This window comes from Nyctereutes procyonoides, unplaced genomic scaffold, assembly GCF_905146905.1.
Source record: "Nyctereutes procyonoides isolate TBG_1078 unplaced genomic scaffold, NYPRO_anot_genome, whole genome shotgun sequence".
Classification (NCBI taxonomy): Eukaryota; Metazoa; Chordata; class Mammalia; order Carnivora; family Canidae; genus Nyctereutes; species Nyctereutes procyonoides.
Window position 1 is genome coordinate 23,941,575 of NW_026575135.1, and position 27,490 is coordinate 23,969,064.

At 39.4% G+C, this 27,490-nt stretch overlaps 1 protein-coding gene across 3 annotated transcripts in view; it reads right to left on the reverse strand.

Annotated features, from left to right (window-relative positions):
* Positions 1-463: 463 nt before the first annotated feature.
* Positions 464-27,490, reverse strand: part of NFX1 (nuclear transcription factor, X-box binding 1) — a 76,029-nt gene continuing 49,002 nt past the window's right edge. The window contains exons 12-24 of one of the 3 annotated variants that reach the window (XM_055301623.1): positions 25,393-25,472; positions 24,344-24,452; positions 21,205-21,324; positions 18,597-18,676; positions 15,510-15,740; positions 14,497-14,570; positions 13,419-13,520; positions 12,659-12,700; positions 4,959-5,057; positions 4,315-4,381; positions 2,989-3,134; positions 1,949-2,053; positions 464-748 (exon numbers count right to left, since the gene is read on the reverse strand). In XM_055301623.1, the coding sequence (XP_055157598.1) occupies positions 676-748; positions 1,949-2,053; positions 2,989-3,134; positions 4,315-4,381; positions 4,959-5,057; positions 12,659-12,700; positions 13,419-13,520; positions 14,497-14,570; positions 15,510-15,740; positions 18,597-18,676; positions 21,205-21,324; positions 24,344-24,452; positions 25,393-25,472 (1,328 nt within the window). In that variant the 3' untranslated portion in view covers positions 464-675. Of the gene's footprint in view, positions 749-1,948; positions 2,054-2,988; positions 3,135-4,277; positions 4,382-4,958; positions 5,058-12,658; positions 12,701-13,418; positions 13,521-14,496; positions 14,571-15,509; positions 15,741-18,596; positions 18,677-21,204; positions 21,325-24,343; positions 24,453-25,392; positions 25,476-27,490 lie in introns of those variants that run through there. The other 2 variants (XM_055301622.1, XM_055301624.1) reach the window with 2 other exon arrangements.

The following is a 27,490-nucleotide window of genomic DNA, read 5'->3' on the forward strand; positions in this document are numbered from 1 at the left end:
CCCCAAGACTCTAGAAAATGGAATTCTGTAAAGCACTCTCCCTCCTTTCCTAGGTCGAGAACTGATGGCATTAAGAACTCCTAAGAAAAGTTTAGCCAGACAGACCTATGAGAGTTTTTGGCAAAAGATTCAGAAAAGATAGCTAAGTTGAACACAACACATGTGATTCCAGATATGGTATACCAATTCAACGTTTGGTATTTTGGACTGAGAAGTTCACTTGTGTCTTTCCAAAGATTGTGATCAGTTTGGATTAATTCAAAAAGGAGGTGCAGCTGATGTTGCAGGCATTTTTAAGAGGAGGATGGGTAACTGGGACAACTGAGGCTATGACTAAGTGCCACTTTCAGGCTAAAATTCTGCTTTGTCCAAATCAAACCCAATGTTCCCCCAGCCCTCTAAGCAATCGCAGTGATGGCAGAGCCTCTGCAAATACATGACTGAATCACTAGTGACCATCTAATTAGAGATCTGGCCATACTGAAACACTTTATACAGACGGAATAGTGGATGAAGGATTTCTGATACACTCATGCTTTGGATGTATCAGTACAAGATAGTAAGTGAGGTTGTGTGTGAGTCCACCAGACAGTTAGGAACAAGCATGATTTATCTGCTGGCAAACGAGTCCCATCACACCTAATCATTCTTTTATCTAAGTGCATCTTGATCTTCTCAGTCCTGGACATCAAAGTAGTCAATTACTGGTTCCTTGGCTATTTTCTGTAAATTACTGCTCACAGGACTCCTGAAAAGCAAACAAAGAATGATCAATCTTTTCTTGTTGGGGGGAAATAGTCTGAGGTCTTCAGAAAGTTAAGGATCAGCTGATTTGCCATTTGCAAAAAAGCTTTGATAAGACAGTGGGCCCACATGGGCTTCGAACTGCTGAAATTTGGTGATGTGCACATAGGGGTTCACTATATTAACACTACTGTCTCTACTTTAAAAGTTTTCCACAATAAGGTTTTATACAAAAATAAAGCAAACGAAGGGGGAAAGAAAAGAGCGTGGCTTAAACAGGTCAAAGATCCCATATGGTTATATCAAGATAGTATTGGGCATGGCTACGGAATAATGCGTGGAATACCTTTACGTTTCCCAAACCACTGCCCATGTGGATATGTAGCTAGGCTGACTAGAATGCAGGTCACCTGCTCTCCAGGAGCGAAGCGCAGGGCTGGTCCTGAGCAACTACACTAATCCTTGCCAAGGTTATGCTCAATAGTCAACACCTAGCTGTCCTGGCTGGTCCTACAGAACACTGATTGCTATAGCCATCTTGGTAACCCTGTAAGCAGCTCTTTCCCACCCTCCTAGAGGTTTTGTATAAGAGGTCCTGGTAGGGCTTCTGTGATGAAGGCCAGAACAGCATTAGGGATGCTGCTGGGTTTCAGAGCAACTTTCAGCAATGCTGCCTCAAAAAGAGAGCAAGGGATGGTGTTCCTTTCTTGCTCCTGTCTGAGACTTGCTGCTTGCCAATGTGGTTTTCTTTTCTCTTTAAATCATGAATATATGTTTTTGTTGTAAAAATTATTCAAACCATAGAGAAGTAGACAAGGCAAAACACAAAAATCTCTACCTTCATTGCAACCCTGACCCACTATCCCACTTTCACCTCCAGAATAACTGTTGTGAACCATGTGATGTTCCTAAGTCCTCTGGTGTGACAGATTGAATCCACTTCCCAATGTCATCACCTACAACATGGAAGTTATTTCCAATGACTCTTCCCCTGAGGGGAAGTGGGCATTATAAACATTAAACTTAGGACCCCTCTGGTATGAACAAATGTCTGACATCCCAGTCAAACCTTATTTATTTGAACAAAGCACCCCAAGGCTAGGCCTGAGAAGTCACCAATGGCTGGTGGAGTCCTGGACTGTTCAGCCGTTGCTGGCTTCTCTGAATAGATAGGGCCTTTGGAAAGTAGTTGAAGGATCCTTACTTGTCTGTCTGATGTCTGTGATGAGGAATTGGTGGTGGAGGCCGTGACTGCATTTCCCTTTCAAGGACACCAATCAGCGTGGTAGGAGGACAAATGGACTTTCCCCTGATAAGTCAGAAAACAAAGTACTGAAAAGTGAGAATTGTTTGTGGAGACAGGCAGACTGCTGGAAATTCAGTCATGACTTTCACTGTGCTGCTGTTGAATACTCCAATGTGACCTGTCCCTTCTCAGGCATCGTCACCTTCATTTAACCCTCGTCTCTTCCACCCACATCTGTCTGGGCCTGTTACCTGCTTCCTCTCCCTCCTATACTTTAGTTTTCTTTATTGGTAAGGACCTACCGACCCTGTCAGATTCTGACAGTGATTCTAGATCCTCCTTGCCACTTCCTGGCTCACACTACAGCCTCAGTTTCCTCTCATGCAAACACTGTTTTTACAGGGGATACCTTGAATCAGAGTCCAGCATTTTTTGGTTTCCATCCTGCCAGGATGACAAGGAAAAAAGGGACAGACTGATGTGATGGGCAGGCACTGAGAGTCTATTCCCTGTGCCTGAGGAAATGCTACTACCTTCAGTGTCACTCATGAATCGGGGCAGACAAGAACCTTGGATATCTTTAGGCATGTCTGTCCTATAGACTGAGGCATGGGCTTTTTTGCTCTCTGGTTCAGATCACTATCATTTATTTTTTTAAACATTTTATTTATTTGACAGAGAGGGAAAGAACACAAGGAGGGGAAGCAGCAGGCAGAGGGAGAGGGAGAAGTAGTCCCTGCTGAGCAAGGAACGTGCTGTGGGGCTTGATCCCAGCATACTGGGATCATGATCCTAGCCGAAGGCAGACGCTTAACTGACTGAACCACCCAGGAGCCCTAGGTTCAGACCTTTTGATCATGTCAGAATGGCTAGCCCAGAAGCAGATTTTCTATTCTTCTAGAAGAGAAAGTAAGGCAAGCAAATATTGATAGACCTTGTTTCCGAGGTCCAACCTGCCATAACAAGCAGTTCCTCCTGTGATGGCAAGATCAACCCACCTGATTGCAGTGACGACAACATTGCGCTTTGGTTCACTGTCATAGCTCACGCTCTCCAGGCCATACACTTGGGCCAGGTCGTGGATGATCCGGCGGTGGTCTCTGTTCATGGGAGGGAAGCAGTGGCTCTTCTTACTATTCTTTCCCTGTATTGAGGGAAAAGATGACTGATTGATAAAATCATCTTGAAAACAATATACTTACAAAGGCACTTCCCACTTCACCAAAACAGCTGGGTCAGCATAAGTGGCTGAGTTTTAGAGGCCCACAGCATACAGTATTTTGCTGGCTGCCATGCAAGCTGAGGGGTTTGGGAGGATGAGAGCTAATGCACTTCCTTCATCTATTCTGTGAGCCACAACAGGAGCAGCTGGCCAGGGATAGGGATCAAGGGTAAGTGAAAAGAAACTAAGTGGACAGTATAACAGTTCTTCCTGAGGGGCTAGGAACTTGGGAGTAAGTGATATACACAAGAAATTACTAAATAAATTGAAGACACAAAAAAACAAAACAATCTCATTTCTTCTAAAAATATGTTCTACACTAAAAATTATGAGTGTACAGGTACAGACAAATTAGCAGAGAAATACATTTGTGCAGGTTTCCTAGTTAGGAACAACGATTCCATTTTCTCCTACATGTTAGTATCCTGGGAAGTGGGAACAGAAGGAAGGAAGGGAGAAAGGGCAGGGGGTAAAGGAGATGGTGAAAAGGAAACCCATTTTCATTAGATATGGAACTAATACAGGCACCTTGTACTCACTCACGGTCACCACAGAATAAAGAGGGAGCCACCTTGGGGTGGGCTGCTTCTGGCTAAATTAAAGACTTTTTCCCTTCTAGCTACCTTCAGGACAAGGGCTTCACTCTCTTGAAGGAGTCCATCCCATTATTCTTCAACTATAGTCACCCAATTTTTGATCTTTACCCAACAGTTTCTACCCTGCTTGGAGGTAATAAGGAACCATCATACAATAGCCTATCACACAATAATCCCTCAGAGATCATATCTTCCTAAGTACCCTACATAGTCACTCAGCTGTTAACTACTGAATACCCTCGGATGTCCAGAGCTGCTTCATCCAATCTTAGGCACTGAGCTAAGATTTTTTTATTTGTGCTGAATTTGACTGAGGATATCTTTGCTGAACCAGGACAAGGCTTCCGTGGATGTTATAATGGCTGGGCTTCTGGGAAAGATAAAGATTGTCAAGAAGTTGTAACTTTTTCCTATCACTACTCTATACTGGTGGTGTTTCTGGGACTTGATTTTTTTTGATCAAGCTGGCCTTAGAGACACGTCCAGTTGGATGTTTTGACTTCAACCTTATTCACGGCCTCCACAAGGGCTTCCATTTCTTTTTCAATGTCACTGACAAACTTTAAATCCTTCCTGAAATGAGAAATCACCACAGTTAATATCATCTGTTCCTGCTCTTCTGAAAATCCCTTCCACCCACCTCTCTGCCCGTAACCTGCAGACAATGAACAATGTAGGCAGAAAAATGGAAGAGGTCAGGAATTGTCAGATAACAGAAGACTGACTATGATTTACAAAGGAAGAGAAGAGAAGAAAACTAATATAAGAAAGCTGAGGATGAAGGAGAAAGCTGTCTGGAAGGCCAGGAGACAGGAGGAAAATAAGAGCCGTTACCACATAAGCAAGGGCCCATGTGGACGGCCAGAAGTGGAATGCACCCAGAGACATTTCAGTTCAGGCTAGTCCAAGCCTCAGTGAGGCCTGGACTCATACTTCTACCACAGGGTCCAACCCCTCTTTCCCCTGCCCCCCATGCTCAATTCTTCAAGGGAACAATTATGAGAAACCAAGAAAGGATTTTTATTAAACATCATATAATCTCTTAGATATATAAACTTTAACTGGCTCAATCACAGAGGTGTTACTATATCTTAAAAGACCAAACACTCTTGTAAGCCACAATCAAGAAAGAAAGTAACAAGTTACATACCTGGCATCATCTTTTAAACTGTCACTGAATTTTGACCCCGAAGAACGTACATTGAAAGGATCGGAATCCTCACTAATATGAAATGCCTCTGCTAACCGCCTGAAAATAAGAGAGAAATAAGTAAAAAGAAAGGAAGAGAGGAAAACTTCTTATAGTAATAGAGTGCCCACCATGTCCTAAGTTCTTAATACATTAATGATGCCATTTCAGTAAACCCAATTATTAAGGAAAGAACAACAACTTGGAACAATATATGATTTTATCTTCCTAGAGGAAAATGAACAAGACAGATCTATGTGGGTCTGAGTGAATCACATGGGCTGACACTGGCTGCTTGGGTTAGCTGGTGAAGAGAAGGAGGGCAAGGAATGAGAGCACTGGGAGTGGTCAGTGGGGGATGGCGGTCTCTAAGGTTTCACCTAAACATCAGACACATAAAGTAGACAAATACAGAAAATCTGGAAAATAAAGGGAAGAATTCCATTAATAACCTAAGCACTATTTTTTAATACACCTCTTTTCAGATTTTTTCTTCCTTTCATTTTAAGTAGTTGCAATTAGTGTATATAAAACTTGTCATCTGGGGCACCTAGTTGGCTCAGTGGAGCATGTGACTCATGATCTTGAGGTTATAAGTTTGAGAGCCACAGTGGGTGTACATTATTTAAAAAGAAAATCTTAAAGAAACAAACAAACAAAAACCCAACTTGGCATCTTTCCTCACCTATCATCATATGATTGGCATTTCTCATATTACTATTTGTTTTTCAAATTTACTGTTTTAGGGATCCCTGGGTGGCGCAGCGGTTTAGCGCCTGCCTTTGGCCCAGGGCGTGATCCTGGAGACCCAGGATCGAATCCCACGTCAGGCTCCCGGTGCATGGAGCCTGCTGCCTGCTTCTCCCTCCGCCTGTGTCTCTGCCTCTCTCTCCCTCTCTGTGTGTGACTATCATAAATAAATAAAAATTAAAAAAAAATTTACTGTTTTAATAGCTGCATAATCTTTTAATTATGTATATTCCCATAATTTGCCTAAACATTCCCCAGTTTCTGAATATTTTAAGTGACACAGTATCACTGGGCAAAAAACTTTTAAGGTTATTTCTCTGGAAAATGTTTCCAGGTGTGGGATTACTGGGTGAGATGGTATGGATGTCAGACTTGTGAGTAGCAGTCTGAGTGCTTTCCACAACTGCCCATTTGTGTTTTGACTGGCAGTGAACAAGTCTCATGGCATCTCACCAACATCCAGTTATGTCTTTCTTTTGTAAAGAGATAAAATTCAGCTTAGCACTTAGTACAATTTTTGTTAACACTGAGAAGTCTCTTGCAAGTTTAATGTCCATAAGAGTCTAGCTTAAGTTTAATTTTCAAATTTTCGAGTCAGATTTTTTGGCGTTTTGATTAGTTGGCCATAAATTCAAATTTAAGCACCAATAAAACTTATCTGTGGGCTGAATTTGACTTGCCATTTTAAAATTTCTGCAATAGAATAGATGGCATTTTTTTATGATTAATTAAAAAAAAAGTCTCTACACTGAACATGGGGGTTGAATTCACAACCCTGAGATCAAGAGTTGCAAGCTCTACTGTTTGAGCCAGTTAGGAACCCTGTATTTTTTTTTAAAATATTTTATTTATTTACTCATGAGACACAGAGAGAGAGAGAGAGAGAGAGAGAGAGAAAGAGAGGGAGAGAGAGAGGCAGAAACACAGAGGGAGAAGCAGGCTCCATGCAGGGAGCCTGACGTGGGATTCGATCCCGGGTCTCCAGGATCACGCCCTGGGCTGAAGGCGGCACTAAACTGCTGAGCCACCAGGGCTGCCCACCCTGTATTATTTTTAAATTTGCATTTCTTTTTTATATTAGATCAGTGGGTATTTAAAGAAGAATTTCTATATAGTGAAGACTATCATAGGTCATCAGTCTAAGATGGAAAAATTCAAAAGGCTTTCAAAAACAGACAGCCAGGGACTCCTGGTTGACTTAGCAACTGGGTGTTTGCCTTTAGGTCAGGATGTGATACCGGAGACCTGGGAGCAAGTCCCACATTGGGATCCCTGCATAGAGCCTGCTTCTCCCTCTGCCTGTGTCTCTGCCTCTCTCTCTCTATGAATAAATAAAATCTAAAAAAACCCCACAAAAAACCAGAGAGCCAGTTCTCATCAATAACTAAATTTACTGAGGATAAATAATAATTTAATCCTCACAACTGTGGGAGGTACATATTGTCACCATTTCCACAGATCTTTAAGAAAATTAAAACTTTGAAAGAATACATGACTTACCCAACATCACACAGCTAAGTGACTTGTGAAACCAGGATTCAAATCCAGGAAACCTGACCCTGGAGCTCTCGCTCTACTATATAATATGGTCTCTCAACAACACAAAGGTGCATTTCCACGCTTTAGAGACCTCCCGTGTATTCACTACAGCATTTCTGAATAATCGTGACTCAGTTAACATTTTGCAGCTGAGAATACTGTGACTGATAGTTTTTAAAGGTTGAGTTTTGAACAGCAGTTATTACAGAGTTCCCACAAGGGTCAAACCAAGGGAAATTTGGGCACTGCTATTATTATGTACCTTCTACACATTTAGCCACTTAAAGAAGTACTACTCTTAACAATATTGGAGAGTCAGATTTCAAGATAAAATAGGACTATGTGGTCTATATTTATTTCTGTTTAGCTACCTATCTTAAAAAATTTTCAAATAAAGTGACAAGAATACTACAATGATGAAACCATCACAAATTCAAAATATTCTAAGTAAAAAATGCATTTCATACATCTAGCCTACCAAACATCATAGCTTGGCTTAGTCTACCTTAAATGGGCTCAGAACACTTCCCTTAGCTTACAGTTAGGCAAAATCATCTAACACAAAGCCTATTTTATTCTTTTAAAAGATTTTATTTATTTATTTATTTATTTATTTATTTGAGAGAGAGAAAGAGACAGAGTGGGGGAGAGAGGGAGAGAGACGGACAGGGAGGGAGGGAGGGAGGGAGAGAGAGAGAGAGAGAGAGAGAGAGAGAATGCATGTATGCAAATATGAGTGGGGAAGCGGCAGAGGGAATCTCAAGCAGATTCCCCATTGAGCATGGAGTCTGACAAAAGGTTTAATCCCATGACCCTGAGTTAATGACCTGAGCTGAAACCAAGTGTCAGACACTCAACCAAATGAGCTACCCAGGTGCCTCATAAAGCCTATTTTATAATGAAGTGTTGAATATCTCATGTAATTTACTGAACACTTTACAGAAAGTGAAAAACAAAATGCCTATAAGGGTACAGAATGGTTAAGTGTATTGTTCTTTACCCTCATGAGCCGCAGTTTGCTGTCACTGCCCAGTATCATAAGACAGCACTGTACTTAAAGTATATACACACACACCATACCTGTTGAAAATATAAAAAAAAATTTGTATATAGGTGAATCACTTCTTCAGACTGATATTTTAATGAATAATTAGGAAGCTATCCCTTGCTTGAACTTGTTATATAAAAAAAGATAGATTGGGAATCCCTGGGTGGCTTAGCGGTTTAGCGCCTGCCTTTGACCCAGGGTGTGATCCTGGAATCCTGGGATCGAGTCCCACATCAGGCTCCCTGCATGGAGCCTGCTACTTCCTCTGCCTGTGTCTCTGCCTCTCTCTCTCCTCTGTGTCTTTCATGAATAAATAAATAAAATCTTAAAAAAAAAAAAAAAGATTTCCATCCACCTTGTAGCTCATTGAAATTAAATCATCTTTTATGATAGTATATTGTATTCTAGAGTCTTCTTCTAGGATTCTTAGTAGGACAGATTTTTAAAAATTAAATAATGATAATAAACATATCTAAATATGTTTGCTACTAGATATTCATCACAGGGGCGCCCGGGAGGTTCCGTTGGTTAAGCGTCTGCCTTTGGCTCAGGTCATGATCCCAGAGTCCTGGGATTGAGCCCCGCATCAGGCTCTCTGCTCAGCAGGGAGCTTCTCCTTCTCCCTCTGCCTGCTGCTCTGCCTACTTGTACTCTCCCTGTCAAAAAATAAATTAAAAAAAAAATTCATCATAATTTGGAATTCTGAATATATTTTTTCCCATAAATAAAGTTTTTTGTTTAGAGAGAGAGAGAGAGAGAGAGAGAGAGAGAGAAAGAGAACATTGTACTGCATATTGCTAGCCTGAGAAAATATCAAAATTCAAAATTTGAAGTACAGTTTCTACTGAATGTGTATTGCTTTTACACTATTGAGAAGTTGAAAAATTCTAAGTCAAATCACTGTAAGTTGGAGACTGTCTGTATACCAGTTCACTTAATTTCTCTAAGTGTTAACATTTTTAGAGGGCTATACTTTTTAATCACTCTGTTAGAGCTAGGAATTCTGCCAGTCACTGAATAAATGCCCCTTAATCTAGTAAAGAGTATCTTCAAATAACTAACAGAAAACATAATATGTAGTGGTGAAATATTTTAAAGCTGTATGATGTCAGGAATATTCATAATCACTACCTTCTATTCAACACTGTATTGGAGGCTCTAGCCAGTGAAATAAGGCAAGAAAAAGAAAAAAGTTAAGAATCATAAAGAAATAAAACTACTGTTAAAAAAAAAAAAAAGAGGGATCCCTGGGTGGCGCAGCGGTTTGGTGCCTGCCTTTGGCCCAGGGCGCGATCCTGGAGACCCGGGATCGAGTCCCACATCGGGCTCCCGGTGCATGGAGCCTGCTTCTCCCTCTGCCTGTGTCTCTGCCTCTCTCTCTCTCTCTCTGTGACTATCGTAAATAAATAAATAAAAAACCTTTTAAAAAAAAAAAAAAAGAAAGAAATAAAACTACTGTTAACGGAAGAGGACACAAAATAATAACCAAATTTAGCAAGGTTATGAATATAGGTCAACAAACATTAGTTCTATTTCTATACCAGCAACAAGCAATAGCAAATTATTATTATTATTTTTATGATAGTCACACAGAGAGAGAGAGAGAGAGAGGCAGAGACATAGGCAGAGGGAGAAGCAGGTTCCATGCACCGGGAGCCCAACGTGGGATTCGATCCTGGGTCTCCAGGATCGTGCCCTGGGCCAAAGGCAGGCACCAAACCGCTGCACCACCCAGGGATCCCGCAAATTAATTTTTTAAATTAAATTTTAAAAGTAAAAGACATAAGAAGGGAAAGGAGAGGTGGTAGCAGAGCAAAAAAAAAAAAAAAAGAAAAAAAAGAAAAAAGATACAAGAAAAATCATAAATCATTTAAAAAATGTAAAAAAAAAATCAGATAGCAAAGGAACAAATCTACTGAAAAATATGCAAAATCCATATACAGAAAACTATTAAGTATCACTGAGAGAAATCAAAGAAGACAGGAATAAATGGAGGGATACACCCTGTTCATCGTTTAGGAGACTTAATACTATAAAAAATGTCAAATCTCCCCAAAGTTGATCTGTAAATTAAATACCAACTCAATAAAAATCTTAGTAGGTTTTGGGGCAGATATTGATAAGCTAACTCTAAAGTTTACATGCAAATGCAAATGCCTTAGAATAGTCCAGTTAATCTTGAAGAACCATGCCTGATACGTTATCAGATACTAAGACCTTTACTGTTATAAAGGTACAATTAAGAGAGTGTGATACTAGTATAATGGAAGAAAAGGAGCTCCAAAATAGATCCACACATAATATGAACACTTGATTTTAAGACGAATGACATCAGAGAGACTGGGAAAATGATATTTTGATAATAGTACTGGTCACATGAATATTCATAGGAAAAAAAACTGAATTGTGAACTTTAAATCATGCTCAAAAAAATCAGTCCAGAAACTGTGTAATATTTTGATCTTTCTTGTATCTTTTCTATCTTGATACCAGTAATTTGTGAGGAATCCTACAGTTTGCATTTGAATGACTTCAGTATAACTTTTACTTTTTGATTTGACCTAGGAAGCACTAGCTTTTGAGTGTTGCCTATGTATTTGAGAAGCCTAAAGTCATGAAGATGAAACCAAACATCAAAAATTGGAAGCCAAAAAACATATACAGAAGGAATACACAAAAGTTTTTGGATGGTTTGTTTAAAGCATAATTAGGGCAGGGTGCATAGGCTAGATTTTTCTGGTTTTCAAAAATTGAACTGTAATAAAATTTTTTTGATGTGCTACTTCATTTTTCAGTAGCAAATGTGTGTGTAGAGTATCTTATTAAAATTGAGACTTCTAAAAATAAATTAATAAACAAATAAATAAAAAAATTGAGACTTCTTTGGATACCAGAAAAAAAAAATCAGTCCAGATCAATGGTAGATTTAAATGTGAAAGTAAAATGATATAGCTTCTAGACAAAAGAGTATCATCATGATCTCAGGATAGACAAACACTTCTTAAAAAGGACATAAAAAGCACTAGTCGCTGAGGAAAAGACTAATAAACTGGACTACACTAAAATTAGGAACTTCTGTTTATCAAAAGATACCATTGAGAGTGAAAACCGAAGGCACAAAGTGTAGGAAAATATGACATATAAAACCAACAAAGGATTCACATTCAAATTATATAAAGAACTCCTACTAATCAATATGAAAAAGACAACACAATTACAAAATAAGCAAAATAGTTGAATAGGTACTTCACAAAAAGAGATATCCAAATTGCCAATAAAGATATAAAAAGGTATTTAACCTCACTAGTCATCAGGGAAATATGAACTAAAAGCTCAGTGGCATCACAATAGATTAAAATTAAAAAGACCAACAATTTCAAGTGCTAATAAAAGTGTAGAGCAATGGAAACTGCTACTACCCTGCTGGTGGGAGTATAATATGGCACAATCATTTTGGATACTGTTGTGTAGGTAGAATCAACTAAAGCTGAACATATGAATACCCTATTAACTGGTAATCTGACTCCTAAGTTTGTAACTAACAGAAATGAGTATGTATATACAGTAAAGGGAATATTCAGATATTCTTAACAGAGCATTATTTGTGAAAGCCTAATCCTGATAACCACATACATACCTATTAATGGTAAAAAGATAAATAAATAATATCTTAATACAATAAAATATCATGAATGAATGCAAATGAACAAAGTATTGCTACGTGCAACAAGAGGAATGAATATCACAAATGTAATGAAAGAAGCCAAATAAAAGTAGTGCAAACTACAAGATTTCATCATTTATATAAAATTCAAAACAGACAAAACAAACCTCAAGTGTCATAAGTTAGGACAGACATTTTATCTTTGTGAAGTATATAAAAGTATTCTGGTAATTTTCTATTTTTTAACCTGGGTGCTGATTATACCACCGTATTTACTTTGTGATGACTCCCTGATCTGTACACTTCTGATCTTTCTATATGTATGTTATACACTTCAACATAATTTTTTTCATTAAAAAAAATTTAAGCTTTTTATCTTCATTGGAATCAGGAAGTCTGCCAGTCAATGATTAAGTATGCTGTGGCATGTGATGTTTATACCATGCCCCAAACCAACAAGCTCATGTTTTGGAAATATGCTGAAATCACCTAAGGTTTATCTTTAGACATTTCAATTCCTGATGATCGAATTTCTCTTGTTCCCCAGGAGCAGCAAAAGATTCAGAGCAGGTGCTGAGTGAATGCTTAAACAGTTGCTCCCTCCCACCAATTTCACAGAACTCAAGAACAAGTAGATAAAAGGCAGTTGAAACGACTTACTTTTTCCTTTCCAAGGCTAAACACTCCTCATCACACTCCAGCCTTGAGAAACAAATGAAAAAAATAAAGTCAGGGCACAAATTTCACAGCTCCTACCCAGCAATAAAACTGGAAACAGAGCAGACTCTCTAAAACACAGCTGCATGAGGTCCCTCTCAAGGATAGGTGGGTGAGCTTCTGGGTTATAGGAATCTAGGGGTCCTCAGAAGGGCCTCAAAGTGTCTCCAAAATGCTCCCAATGACTCTCTGACAGCCCCACATCCCTCTGTTGACATAGCTGGTTCTCTGTTCTCTGTGAGTTGGGCTGGACATATCTAGGTCTCTGCTTCCTCTGGCTATTTTAAGAAAGGCCTAGAAAAGTCTCCTCTGGTCGTAGCTATATCCTGAGCAAGATTCAATGGATTGGAGTGTGGTCTTTTATTTATTTTTTAAAGATTTTATTTATTTATTCATGAGAAACACACACACACACACACACACACACACACACACACACACACACAGAGGCAGAGACAGGCAGAGGAAGAAGCAGGCTCCATGCAGGGACTCGATCCCAGGACTCCAGGATCATGCCCTAAGCCAAAGGCAGAGGCTCAACCGCTAAGCCATCCAGGCGTCCTGTGTATGGTCTCTTAACATCAAATGTCTGTTCAAACACATACCATGTGTGCAAGGCTTCACTGCGGGAGATTGAGATAAATGAATCGTTCCTGCCCTCTGGAAATTAATTCTAACAGAAGACATACATTTTAAAAATTACCTGGCTTGGTGAATTTCTTTCTTAGTAATTAACTTGCTGATTTCCACTGAATCTCCAAGCTGCATGTCTGTTATTTTAGAGGCCATGGAAATAGCAGCTATTCTGAAGTATAAAAAAGAAAGGGAAAAAAAGGTATTGTAGTTTCACAGAAATGTCCTAATACTAGGACACAGAAGACTTCTTTCAAGTTACTGGACAATTCATGTGGCCTCAGAAACCCATCTATTATGAACTATCCACACATTTATGTCATATCTCCTCAATTAGATTCTAAGCAGCTCCATCAGAAACAATGAATAGTCTATTCAATCTCCTTGAATATCCAGTATTCAAACCCATTGATGCCAATGCCACTCTGATGTCTTCATACTCCAAAATTCCTATCTCCATGACACATATCTGCATGTGATTACATGTGTCTGATTAGAGACACACACAACCATCCATCCCTAACACCTTCGCCTCCTTACTGAGATCCCTTTCTGACCACCTGGCCCCAGGATTTCAGGAGGCTGAAAAGATAATACACAGAATAGTCAAAAACCCCTACTGCAGAGGAAGAGCACAGGACTTGGTCCTGACTGGATCACCCCAAGTGTTAAAGCAGTTCATGCAACTTCAGGACATCATCCCTTTTGATCTCATGGTGTAGTAAGACCAGATGGGAGAGAGGGGAAGAGGAAAAAAAAAATAAAAAGATTATTTTAACAAATGAAAGTTAGGGAAAGAAAGGGACACAAAGCAATACTTTTTCTTTGAACCAGAAAAACTAGATTCAGGAAAATTTATTTAAAACAACTTTCCAGGTGTGCCTGGGTGGCTCAGTTGGTTAAGCATCTGACTCTTGGTTTCAGCTCAGGTCGTGATCTCAGGGCCCATCAGGCTCTACACTCATTGGGGAGTCTGTTTAAGATTCTCTCTCCTTCTTCCCCACTCCCACTGGCTTACACACAAGCTCTTTGTAAAAAAAAGGAAAAAACCTTCCAAAGTTGACAAAAATTGCAAGGATTTGACAGTAAACAGGTGTCCCCCTCTGTATACTGAGACCCACCACTGTTAACAATGAAGTAGCACTAACCTTTGATAAGTACTGGATGCTTCAGAACAAATCATCATCTCCTTTCTTCGTCCACATTCACACTGCAGCTCTATCTGAAATAAGATGAACATGGACCAACTTTTACCACATGGAAACCATGCAAATAGGCAGGTTTCACTTTTAAAGCCTGTCCCAAAAAAAAAAAAAAAAAAACAAAAAAAAAAATAAAAAAAAACAAAAAACAAAACAAACAAAAAAAAAAAAAAAATAAAGCCTGTCCCAAATCAAACCATGGCAGAGGATACAGACATTGAGTGGCTACCCTTCAGGATGGGGGAAGCTAACTATATACACAAAACAATGTGGTAGTTGACATGCTAGGAGGAAGTGTTCCCTCTACAATGACCCTACAATGGGAACTACTCCTATCCTTAACCCTACCTGAAGGGGCGGGCTTAGAATGAAGTTTTTCCACTAAGCCTGGGCCAAGACCATCCAAAGTCTAATCTAACCAAGTCCGCCTCTTTCATTTGCTTTCATCTCTTCAGGGAGGCCTTGCTTAGATCCCTCAGACCAGGCTAAGTCTCCCTACACACAAACTCTCACATAAGGTATAAATTCTCATTCACCACAGTCATAATTCATTGTCTGAGTAGGCAGTCAGTATGTGTCCCACTAACTGAAGGGACATGTGTGTCTCCTGTTCACTGGTATGGCCCCAGGACCTAGCAAAAAACATATTGCACAAAACACTTAAAATTTGTTGAATAAATGGAGTGGCCAGAGTCTCTCCTGAGAATTTACTCTAAGGGAGAGAGGCAGTGACTGTGGTCAGGTGGCACTGGGGGGTACCTTCTGAACTAAAAGGCCATATCAAGTTGGGCAGACAGAAATCTACTTACTCCGCTTTTCTCTTGCTAACTTAACTTACTTCCTTGCAACCAATTACCTCTGATTAGAATTTGTGTCCAGGCATCTCTGCAGGTAGTTCTGGACTCATGAGAAGCCCCAGAACCATAATCAATGCCCTATCTAGAGCCAGGAATACGCACCTTGGCTTTACAAGCAGTCATGGGGCAGGGTGAGCTGGGGTGGCAGGGCGCCATACATGGGTGGCCACAGTCAGCTCTGGGGGTAGTACAGGGCTGCTTGCAGGGCTCATCCACAAGACACTCTCCTTTGTGACAGAGTCTCTGACACTTGTGCATCCCACATGGTAGCATGGCACTGCAGGGTAATCCGCAAGAGATATCAGCCAGGTGACAGGGGATGTTGCTTCGTAACTAGGAGAGACAGAGTAGCAGATTCTTATCTCCATGTGGTATCTGGGTGAGTTTTAATTTCCTATTTAAACATTTCTAAATTTTCAAAGTTATTATTATCTGAAAAAAATTAGGCTGATCTTCAAAATCTGAAAGGTTAGCTTGAAAATAAACAAATCTGAACCTTATTTAATGATATTTGTTATGATTCAAAAGAATTTGTGCTAGCAACCAAGTGTGACTTAAAACATACACTTCCAGGGTGGGTAACATGCACATGAAACCAGATAACTAGGGAATATTTGAAAATGCTAGGAGACCAACTGAGGGGATCAGATGATCTCCCCACCACTTTCCTTTGCAAATAGCTAGGGCACTGAGTTGACACATGAACTCAGAGGGTTGGGGATACCCTTGACCCATGCTTTCAAGACTGCTGGCAGGGCTCTTTTACATAAACAATTAAATATTCAATTCTCCTCACATCTTTCAACTCATGGTCTCCATAGCTTTAAGCAGTTCTGTCACTTAAAAAATTAAGAGGCAACAGGCCACGAAATCCCAAACTCATTTTTTTTTTTTTTATATCACCTTCTTCTTCCAGGATCCTTTACTCCAGGAAAAAGATGCTAGAATTGACTTCTGTCGGACCAAAGGTTACTCATATTACTCAAATTCTTTCAAGAACCCTCAAAATGAGGAAAATACTTTGACTCTAGTAACACGTAACTTCTACTCTTGAAGAGGCTTCCAAAGTCTAGGATGTACACACTTTTAATTACTTTAGACGTATTTTGGTAGAATGTAGTTCCCAATCATTAAAAACTTACTTACACTAATGCCAGGGTCTGGAGTTAATTTCTGCACATGATATGTCCTCTGTTGTCCCCTCTTGTTACCTGTCTACCTTCTCATTATCCTTTAGGAGGTTACTTTCTCTACAAATACTTTCCCTGCTACTGCACTTATAATTGACTGTTTTTACACACCTGCTTCCCACCCCTGAGTGAAGGCTTCACGAGGGCAGCAGTCACATCTGTCTTGTTCTCTCCTGAACTATTCAAACCAGGCCTGTTACCTAGCATGTAGTAGGTATGCAATAAATATTTGTCGAATGAAGTCCAAATAAGCCATCAACACAAAGATAATACATGGACATTTTAGGATGGTTACTCTCAAAGGAAATGAGATTTACAGAGGAAGAACAAATACTAACAAGGACTATGACTCAAGAACCAGTCACAGGAAATAAGGGGAGAAAATATGTCCATCAAGATAAAGATACTGAAAGCATGTTGTCAGAGATGTCAAGAGTTTCTAATTTTTTTTTTTATTAATTTACGATAGTCATACGGGGGGGGGGGGGCAGAGGGAGAAGCAGGCTCCATGCACGGGGAGCCTGACGTGGGATTCGATCCCGGGTCTCCAGGATCGTGCCCTGGGCCAAAGGCAGGCACCAAACCGCTGCGCCACCCAGGGATCCCGATGTCAAGAGTTTCTAAAATTGTTGGCTAAAATGTTACGAAGTAAAAAGCAGGTTACAAAATAGTATAATCTTTTGTTTTTCTCAGTAGGCTCCACACCCAGCATGGAGTCCAACATGGGGCTTGAACTCACAACAGAGCTAAGATCAAGAGCCAGACACTCAACTGATTGAGCCAACCAGGTGCCCCATAAAAATAGTATAAGCTTAATAGAGTACGAGAAAATGTGTATCACATGCCTAATAATCTATGCACAAGAACGTTAAGGGTATTTCTTTCTGGATTGCAGAACTGTAAATTCTTAATTGCCTACAATGAATATCATTTTTTAAAATAAAGAATTTTTAAAAGTGCTTCAAGAGGTCTATAGTCAATAGTGCCAGGTAAGCTTACAAGTTGAGAATGAGGATGAAAGTCCTTCATAGCAGTGGCACTGCGGAGGCGGAGATGAGCCTGGAGGAAGGTGTTTTGATCCAGTGGCCAGGACAGGAAGCTGCACAGGGCATAGAGGAAGGAACAGTGGCAGCTGGTAGAGAGACCACCTCCACTCTTGGGATGCTCTCACTGAAACACCTTTACCCAGGCTAGCAACCTCTACCAATGCTGGTTAACATAGAACTTGTCTCTGAACACAGCCAGCCCATGTTCTCAAGGCCAATTGACTGAGTTTCACTTGACTGCAACCAGACTAAAAATAATCACAAAAGAGACTCAAAATACCACCCACTGTAGGATTTCATCCATGTGACATTCCAGAAAACACAAAACTACTAGGATACACAACAAACCACTGGTTGCCAGGGTCTGGAGACAGGGGTCAAAATAACTATAGAAACACAAAGGAATATTTGGGGGTGAATGAACTATTCTACATCACGACTGTGCTGGTGATTACAAGACTGTATGAATGTTTTTATCAAAATTCAAGGACTTGTACACTTAAAAGGATAAATCTTATTTTTTAATATTTATTTATTTATTTAGAGAGTGAGTGTGTAAGCGCATGAGTGAAGGGAGGGCCAGAGGCAGAGGGAGGGGGGTGAAAGGGAGAGGGAGGGAGGGAGGGGGAGTGGGGGGAGAGAGAGAGAGAGAGAGAGAGAGAGAGAGAGAGAGAAGCAGACTCCCTGCTGAGTGAGGAGTCTGATGATCATCACCTGGCCAAAATCAAGAGTCAGATACTCAACCAACGGACCTACCCAGGTGCACTGAGGGTAAATTTTATTTTATGCAAAGTCTACCTTAGTTTAAAAAAAAGAAAAGAAAAAAATGGCAATAGCAAACCTCTGCTTCTTAGAGTATATTTTTACTTTGAGAAACAATGACACTAACAATTCTAAAAGTAATTAATCATAAATCTCTAGCTGGAACAATGAACACTCGAGAGAAAACTTACCTCATGTTTTCCCATGCACCATTTCTGAGTTAGGAAAGTACAAGGGGGACACTTCTCTTCACTATGACAAGAATGATACACTGTTAAAAATAGAAAAGAAATTAGGAATTACGTTTAGGAATAACGTTTAAATAGGGCAGCCCGGGTGGCTTGGCGGTTTAGCGCCGCCTTCAGCCCAGGGTGTGATCCTGGAGACCCGGGATCGAGTCCTGCGTTGGGCTCCCTGCATGGAGCCTGCTTCTCCCTCTGCCTGTCTCTCTCTCTCTCTGTGTGTCTCTAATAAATAAATAAAATCTTAAAAAAAAAAAAAGGAATAATGTTTAAATAAAGCCACATAAACTATTATACATGTTATAATTGTATGTAACATGGAACTTTAAAGTTTAGAAGCTGGGAGTTCTTTTTAAAATGGAAAATTGGGGGCAGCCCGGGTGGCTCAGCGGTTTAGCGCCGCCTTCAGTCCAGGACGTTATCCTGGAGACCTGGGATTGAGTCCCGCATCAGGCTCCCTGCATGGAGCCGGCTTCTCCTTCTGCCTGTGTCTCTGCCCCTCTCTCTCTCATGAATAAATAAAGTCTTTTTTAAAAAAATGGAAAATAGGAAAGTTAAAAATAGGTGGCTTTATATTAAAATGTTGAAAGGTGAGCATGAATGAGAATAACCCTACTGAGGCGGGGCACACACAACAAATAGAGAAGCCTAGAAGGAGGCAGTTTTTCTACTCATCTCCTGCAGCATAGCCCCTGGTCTGTTCATTCTACTCAATTATTTTTTTTTGGCCTTACCTTATACAACTGCTCACTTCTGCTTAGCTCTGTTTGCTATTCATACCATCTGACATGCTCCCCTGATTCCTTTCAATTTTCTTGCTGCTTGTGAGAGAGAGTTCATCCAAACTTATCTCCTACAACAAAGCCTTCCTTGGCTGACCATACTTGACCCTGAGCACTCTTACACTCCCTGATATCTGAGGTCTTCTGCAGATGGCTTGGTACCATGTTATCTAGCCCATCTTCATATAATGGTTGGTTGTGTAATGTGCATATAACTATCACCCTCTTCTTCTTGGGAAGAAGATAAGAATCTCTAGGTCATGGGCTTTTTTCTTCCTCTGAACTTCTCTGTGTCTGATATCATGCTGGATATACAAGTAACTCAAAAAAAGTTAAATGAATGTTGAACAAAAGCAGGCTACAACAGTACACCTCATAAATGGTTAAGTTCTCACTATGGACATTAACCACCAGGATGTGGACTTCATCTGTAACATCTGCAAGTGAGTGTAAAGGAGGAAGTGGGTGAGTATTGGACTGGGCACTTAATTCATGCTGGTGTGAAATATTTCATGCTGAAATAGGGGCTTGCAGACTAAGCTGGGAGGGCCATCCTAAGGTCCCCAGGAAAGGAGGGACTTCTTACTTCATGAGGAGTTTACTTAATTCTGTTTTACTCTATTAACTTAAAAAACTGAGAACTGGTTGTCTATTTGTCAGTCTGATTTGTATGACCAGACTTAGTATAAGTGCCAAATCTGGTGACTGAGTTATTTCAGGTTTGCCTCTGGGACATGGTAAAATGAAATGATGAACCCAATATGGTCCTAGAGGAAAGCCAGTGACTAGACTGGACAGAAAATGGGTGATGTTAAGTAGCTACTGGCCTGGTGTCTACAGCAGTGTATGAGAGAAGACTTGTGAACAACTTAATTGTTCCACAACATACTATGTTTTGGCCCATCCATGTTATAGCACACTCCATTAACCATTAAAAATCTATACTGTAGATGGCCACCTGGGTGGCATAGTTGGTTGAGCATCAACTCTTGGTTTCAGCTCAGGTCGTGATTTCAGGGTCATGAGATTGAACCCTGCACGTCAGGCTCCATGCTCAGCAGAGAGTCAGCTTGAGATTCTCTCTCCCTCTCCTTCTACCCCTATTTGTGTGTTTGCTCTCTCTCAAATAAATAAATCTTAAAAAAACCCTATATTGTAGAAAAATATTCATTTATAAGAGAGATTCAAAACACAATAATAAGAAGGGAAAATCTAGTTAAAATAAATTCAGTAGGATCTCACTTTTATTTTAGGCAAAAGAAAAAATGCATATATGTATCTTTGCTGATGGAAAAAAACCTTACACTATGGTATAATTCCTATAAGGTGACATAATGGATGATTTAATTTCAATCTTTTGACTTTGACTTTATCTCACTTTCTTTTTATACAATAAACATATTACTTCCATAACAACAACAACAAAAAAATAAGTTACTTTCAATTTTGCCAAAAGATGCTCAACCTTGAAATATACTTCCTAATTGGAGGCAACAAGAAACAAAGAAAAGTCCCTGAAAGATAAGACCAGCTGGAGATTCTCCCTGCCTTTCGGGTGTGTTTGATACACACAGAATAAAGAAAATGAAGGCACTGTGATTCCCAGCTGCAGCCCAGGTCACACACAAACTGACCTTGCCAGAAACAGCTCCTGAAAACAGGGAGCAACGGGTGGCAGTCACAACACGACTGCAGAGCAGTGAAGACTGTCATGCAACATCCTAAAGGACAGTGTGAGCAGACTATGAGGTGCAGAAGAAGGAGTTAGGACCCACCTGGATGGTCACATTCATGGACCCTGGCGCAGGTCTGGGTACACTCGGGGGGTCTCGTACCACAGGGAACTGGAGGGTAGATCACTGATGCACCACAGTGGCAGGTTAATTCATCAAAACCTGATGGGAGTAGCAGGTGAAATAAAACAATCTTTCATGAGCTCAGGATGTGCACACACATATTGACACAGACACAAACTATACACAATTTTTTTCTTTTTGGTTTTTTTCTTTTAGGGGACTACTTTTTTCACAAAAGGTTTTTATTTTATTAAAGTTGAGCTGGTGGCAAAGAAGCAGATAGGTATGTTACTTGAAACTAACTCTAAGTCCATGAACAATCCAGGACATTTTTACAAATGTATTCTATACACAATAGATCCTATAGATCATCTCTTTTGAAAGAATAGGAGAGTTTCACTAAAGATCTAGCTTTTTTTTTTTCAAACTTCTTTGGTTAGGAAAATGGATAGAGATTATGAAAGCCACAGATAATTAACAAACATATAAAAATACACATTTGAATGAATATAAACCTAAGAGAAAAAAAAATAAAAACAATAAACCTAAGAGAGCCAGTGAAGCAATTCAAAAAAATTCTTACAGGTAATCAACATCTATCATGCTAGAACTATGAAGCTGAAACGAAGCATGGAGCGAGATTTGAGCTCATTATGCACAGTTCACAAGCTAAATCAAAATGAAGACTCACACTGGACAGCTCCAACAAGCAGCCTACCTCATCAAGAGTTCTCCTAGGTCCTAAATCCCAAGGGAAACCAGTTCTCCAACTCTGAGTCTTGGTAGAGGCCAGGCTTTTGGCCATGGTTCTCAACTAGGTCACCAAGAGTCAGGAAGCCCAGGGCTCTCAAGATTCTTCCACCCACTGCTCTTCTCCAGTCAGTACTATTTCTGCCAAACCCTTCAGAGGCTATACAATATGGTATAAAAAGCCCTGTAAATACAGTCAGGAGACTTAGGCTTGGAGTCCTGGACCTATTACTTATTTGCTCAGTGACTGTGAACTGTAATTTGACCCTTCTGAGCTTTCTATTAGTCAAGTGGGGATACCAAACCTATCCATTCAACAAGCTTACTATGGGGATGAGCTAACGCATGTGAAATAGCTAGGTAATGGGGAAGGGGTTACATAAGTTATTTTCATGGAATCCATGCATGTGGATATAAATATGAAAGCACCGACTCAACTCTTTTTTGAAATGAAGTTGCCCCAGCATTCTAGCAAAGACATTTTGGGAAATCTTGATCTAAGCCAATCTTTTAATGCAGCAGTTCTCAAAGTGTGCTCTATTGACCCCTAGGAGTCCCTGAGATCCTTTCAGGGAGTCCATAACGCCAAAATTACTTTCATAATAACATTAAGATTTTTTTCCCCACTATGTTGACATTTGTACTGATGGTACAAAACTAATGGTTGGTAAAATTGTTAGGGCCTTAATACAGATCAAGGCAGTAGTACCAAATTGTAATCACTGTATTTTTCATTACCAAGCATTTAGAATATAAAATGCTAGTCCCATTTAAGAAAGTCCTTGATGAAGCACTGAAGAAAAAAACACCTTAGTCCTTAAATACATGCCTTTTCCATAATCTGTGAAACAAACTGGGAAATCTGCATAAAGCATTTTTGCTACACACTAAAATATAATCTGGTTGTTTTAAAAAATTGTACTTGTTGGGAGTTGTGACCTAGAACACCATTTTTACTTGTAAGAATGACTGACAAGCTATGGTTATTTAGATTTAGGTATTTGGTATACATTTTATTAAAAATTACCAAAGTGAGCTTATCAATCAATTCAGGAAAACTGACTCTTTTGCTAGTGATAAAAGCTTTCAAGCTTTCAAGGGAAACAAAATTTTGGAAAATATGTATTTACCACTATGAACTTGACAACTTCCTAATACTTTTCTGATGAGATTGGTAGTTATATTAATGAATGTCAATTTTTTTTTTAAATTTATGATAGTACACAGAGAGAGAGAGAGAGGCAGAGACACAGGCAGAGGGAGAAGCAGGCTCCATGCACTGGGAGCCCAACGTGGGATTCGATCCTGGGTCTCCAGGATCGCGTTCTGGGCCAAAGGCAGGCGCCAAACTGCTGCACCACCCAGGGATCCCAATGAATGTCAATTTTTAACAAAATTTTTACCATTTCAAAAATCTGCATAACACAGTGAATAATTCATTTCCAAATTGATCAATGTATGCTATAAAATCATGCATGGGTAAAGATTCACTCAAAATATAAGAAAACCCAAAAAACTTTAATGTGAGAGAACAAAAGCAAATGCTTTTGCATTCAAATGCTTTCTGAAATGAGGTTGAATTTTGGTATAATTCCAAAAAAAGAATATCCACCATGATTATACTCTATTTTTCAACTATATATCTATATAAGGCCAGATTTTTTTCATTTGCTTCAACTCTATACTACAAGTTGATGTAGAAGCAGATAGGAGAATCCAATTATCTTCTATTAAATCAGGCATCTACTCTTCTAATTAAAAAAATATATATAGTTTTAAAAATATGTCATTTAGGGGTGCCTGGGTAGCTTAGTTAAGCATTTGCCTCTGGCTCAGGTCATAATCCTAGGGTCCTGAAACTGAGCCCCACAATGGGCTCCCTGCTCAGCTGCTCCTCCACCACTCATGCTCTCTCAAATAAATAAAATCTTTAAAACATCACTAATTATCATTGCACATTGCACTCCCTGCTCAGTGGGGAGTCTGCTTCTCTCTCTGCTCCTCCTCCACCACTCATGCTCTCTCAAATAAATAAAATCTTTAAAACACCACTAAGTAATTATCATTGCACATTAACATAAATGACATTTTTTTGTTGAGGACAGAACCTGGGTCAATGATATTTAAGAGTAACCCAGTAATGAACCAGATCTCATATTTTAGAATTGTTCCTTACATGCCAAGTTTCATACATTCAGGGATGATAATACAGCACTAGAATGACTTTTTTTTTTTTTAAAGTCCCAACATATCTGAAATACTTAGGCTTAGTTCAGTAATCCATACCAAACTAAGTAAATCAATCCCTCAAAGTATATTATGCCTAAACTTCTAGAAAACTCTTAAAGTATACAGTGATGACACTCACTGGCTTGCCAGCATGACTGGCAGTTCCCACGATGACAAGGTTCTTCACATCTATGAAGGCCACAACGGAGTTTCCTCCCACAAATCAAAGGACACTTGTGCTCCTTATCCTATGAAGAGATTCCTATTTGTAAAATTATCTCCATTTTATATTTTCCACAAACAATAAGAAGAGTAATAAAAATGAAGCTCTCCACATTTATGGACGAAATAATATCTGGGGATTAGCTTCAGTGTATGTCTGCCAAAGCAAGCACTGGGATTAGCTTCAAAATAATCAGAGGGAGTAGATGTGGATGTGGATGGAGTAAGATTAGTCATGAGCTGATCATTACTGAAGTTGGACCTTGGGTATGAGACTCATACTAATCTCTCTGCTTTTGTAGATGTTTGAAATTTTCAATAATAAAGAAGTCTTCAAGCCTTCAAATACTGATTTTTAAGTCTTGATACGTTGTATAATTTTATTACTCTCCGTCAATATGTAAACTTTAAAAATAAGTTATGTATATATACATATATAAGTATGTGTATACATACATGCACTACTTTGCTATTGCCACTGTGTTATCTTGTTTATACATAAAACACACACAAACACAGTAACATGCTAATGCCAGGTAGTGCTTCCTTTATTTAGTTCCATATAAGTTAATGTTTCAGATAACTGAAACTTGCCCTTTTCAAAAATGTCCTACTTATTTTGCCTACTGACCTGATTCACGCTGCATATGAAACCCAAAGCCTGAGTTGCTAAGACCAGCCCAGTCTGTGTGTTAGGACAGTACATAATCTCCTGCAGAGCACTTTAGGTTCATCTGGTGATCTTGGGCTCTGGGGCCTGAGGCCTTCTGTCTTTCTTTTTTTCTCTACCCCCATATTGCCACAGGCTGACCTGGCTAAGGCCTAAAAAGGTCTGTCTCTCTGGGTAGTTCTCTCACCATTGCTCAGGGGCCCCTCCCAGTGATTTCTAAATCTGGGCTGCATTCCAGATGGCTGAGGCCCCTGGATGAATGTAATCTGATTGTACCTAATGATAGGACCACTTACCACACAGCATATCTCATTACATTTATGCCGTCCACACAACCGTTTCTTGTTACACCGCTTATCACACATAAATGTAGCATCTGCTGTAGCCAATTAAAAAGAAAAAAAGGGCAAGGATATGAACATTTATTCAACAAATATTTGAGTGACTACTTAAGCTGAAGAAATACAAATGTAATAACATAAATAAGTTAGTTATGGTGAAAATACATATAAAAATAAGATACCTTTCACTTCTTAGGTCGTCAAAAAAAAAAAAAAAAAGAAAATGGAAGATTAACATATGGAATGGGGGGTAGCCCCAGTGGCTCAGTGGTTTAGCGCTGCCTTCGGACCAGGGCATGATCCTTGAGACCCGGGATCGAGTCCCACATCAGGCTCCCTGCATGGTGCCTGCTTCTCCCTCTGCCTGTGATACTGCCTCTCTGTGTTTCTCATAAATAAATAAATAGAATCTTAAAAAACAAACATATGGAATGGGTGAAGGTGGAGAGAACAAGCACATTCAGTGGATGAGTATAAACTTTGGTATATATACAAATTTCAGTGATAATTCTATTTTAAGGAATCATTCCTACATATATACTTTCAAAAACGGCTAAAAAAAAGTGACTAGGACACCAAAAGCAGAAGCAACAAAAGGAAGAACAAAAATTGGGCTTGACCAATATTAAAAGATTTTGTGCACCAAGGACACCATTAAGAAAGTGAAAAAAAGCCTACACAATGGGAGAAAATATTTGCAAATCATCTATCTATAAGGGTCTAGGATCCAAAATACATAAAGAACTCTTACAATTCAATAAGACGACAAACAATCCAATTAAAAGATCAGCAAAGGACTTAAATAGATTCTTTTCCAAAGAAGCTTACAAATAGCAAAGTACATAAAAAAATGTTCAATGTCACTAAGGAAATGGAAATCAAAACCATAATGACAAAAAAAAAAAAAAACAAAAAACCATAATGACATATCACTTCATACCTACTTAAGATAGTTCTAACTTATTTATTTATTTTTAAAGAGATCTTAGTTATTTATTCATGAGACACACAGAGAGAGAGAGGCAGAGACATAGGCAGAGGGAGAAGCAGACTCCATGCAGAGAGCCTGATGTGGGACTCAATCCTGGAACACCGGGATTACACCCTGAGCTAAAGGCAGACGCTCAACCGATGAGCCACTCAGGTGTGCCAGGATATTTTAATTAAAAAATAAATAAAATAAAATAAACCCCCAAACTAAACCAAACAAAAAAAAAGTGTTGGGAAGAATGTGGAAAAACTGGAATTCTCATACATTGTTGATGGGAATATAAAATGATGTAGCAGCTACAGAAAACTGCTGTGGCAGTTCTTCAAAAACTTACACACAGGAAAAAAAAACAAAAAAAACTTACACACAGAATACCCATAAGATCCAGCAATTCCACTTGTAGGTATATATAAAAAAAATTTGTAAAGATGTATTTTAACAAAAACTTGTGTACAAATGTTCACAGTGGCACTAATCATAATAGCCAAAAGACTGAAGCAACCCAAATTTCTGTCAACAGACAAATGGATAAGTAAGTTGCAATATATACCCATACAATGAAATATTATTCACTCATAAAGAGGAACGAACTAGTGATATGTGCTACGACAAATCTTGAAAACATGGTAAGTGCACGAAGCCAGGCATAAAAGGTTACATACTATATGACTCTATTTACATGAAATACTCAGAATAAGTAAATCTATGGGGACAGAAAGCAGATTAGTGGCTCCCAAGGGTTTGAGGGAGGAGTGAGTGAGTGGAGAATGAAAACTTTTTTTTTTTTAAGATTTTATTTATTCATGATAGAGAGAGAGGGAGAGGCAGAGACACAGGCAGAGGGAAAAGCAGGCTCCATGACGGGAGCCCGACATAGGACTTGATCCCAGGACTCCAGGATCACGCCCTGGGCCAAAGGTAGGTGCTGAACTGCTGAGCCACCCAGGGATCCCCAGAATGAAAACTTAATGAATACAGGGTTTCCCCTTGGGGTGACGAAAATGCTTTAGATCTAGACAGAGGTGATGGATGCACCACATTGTGAATTTACTACATGCCACC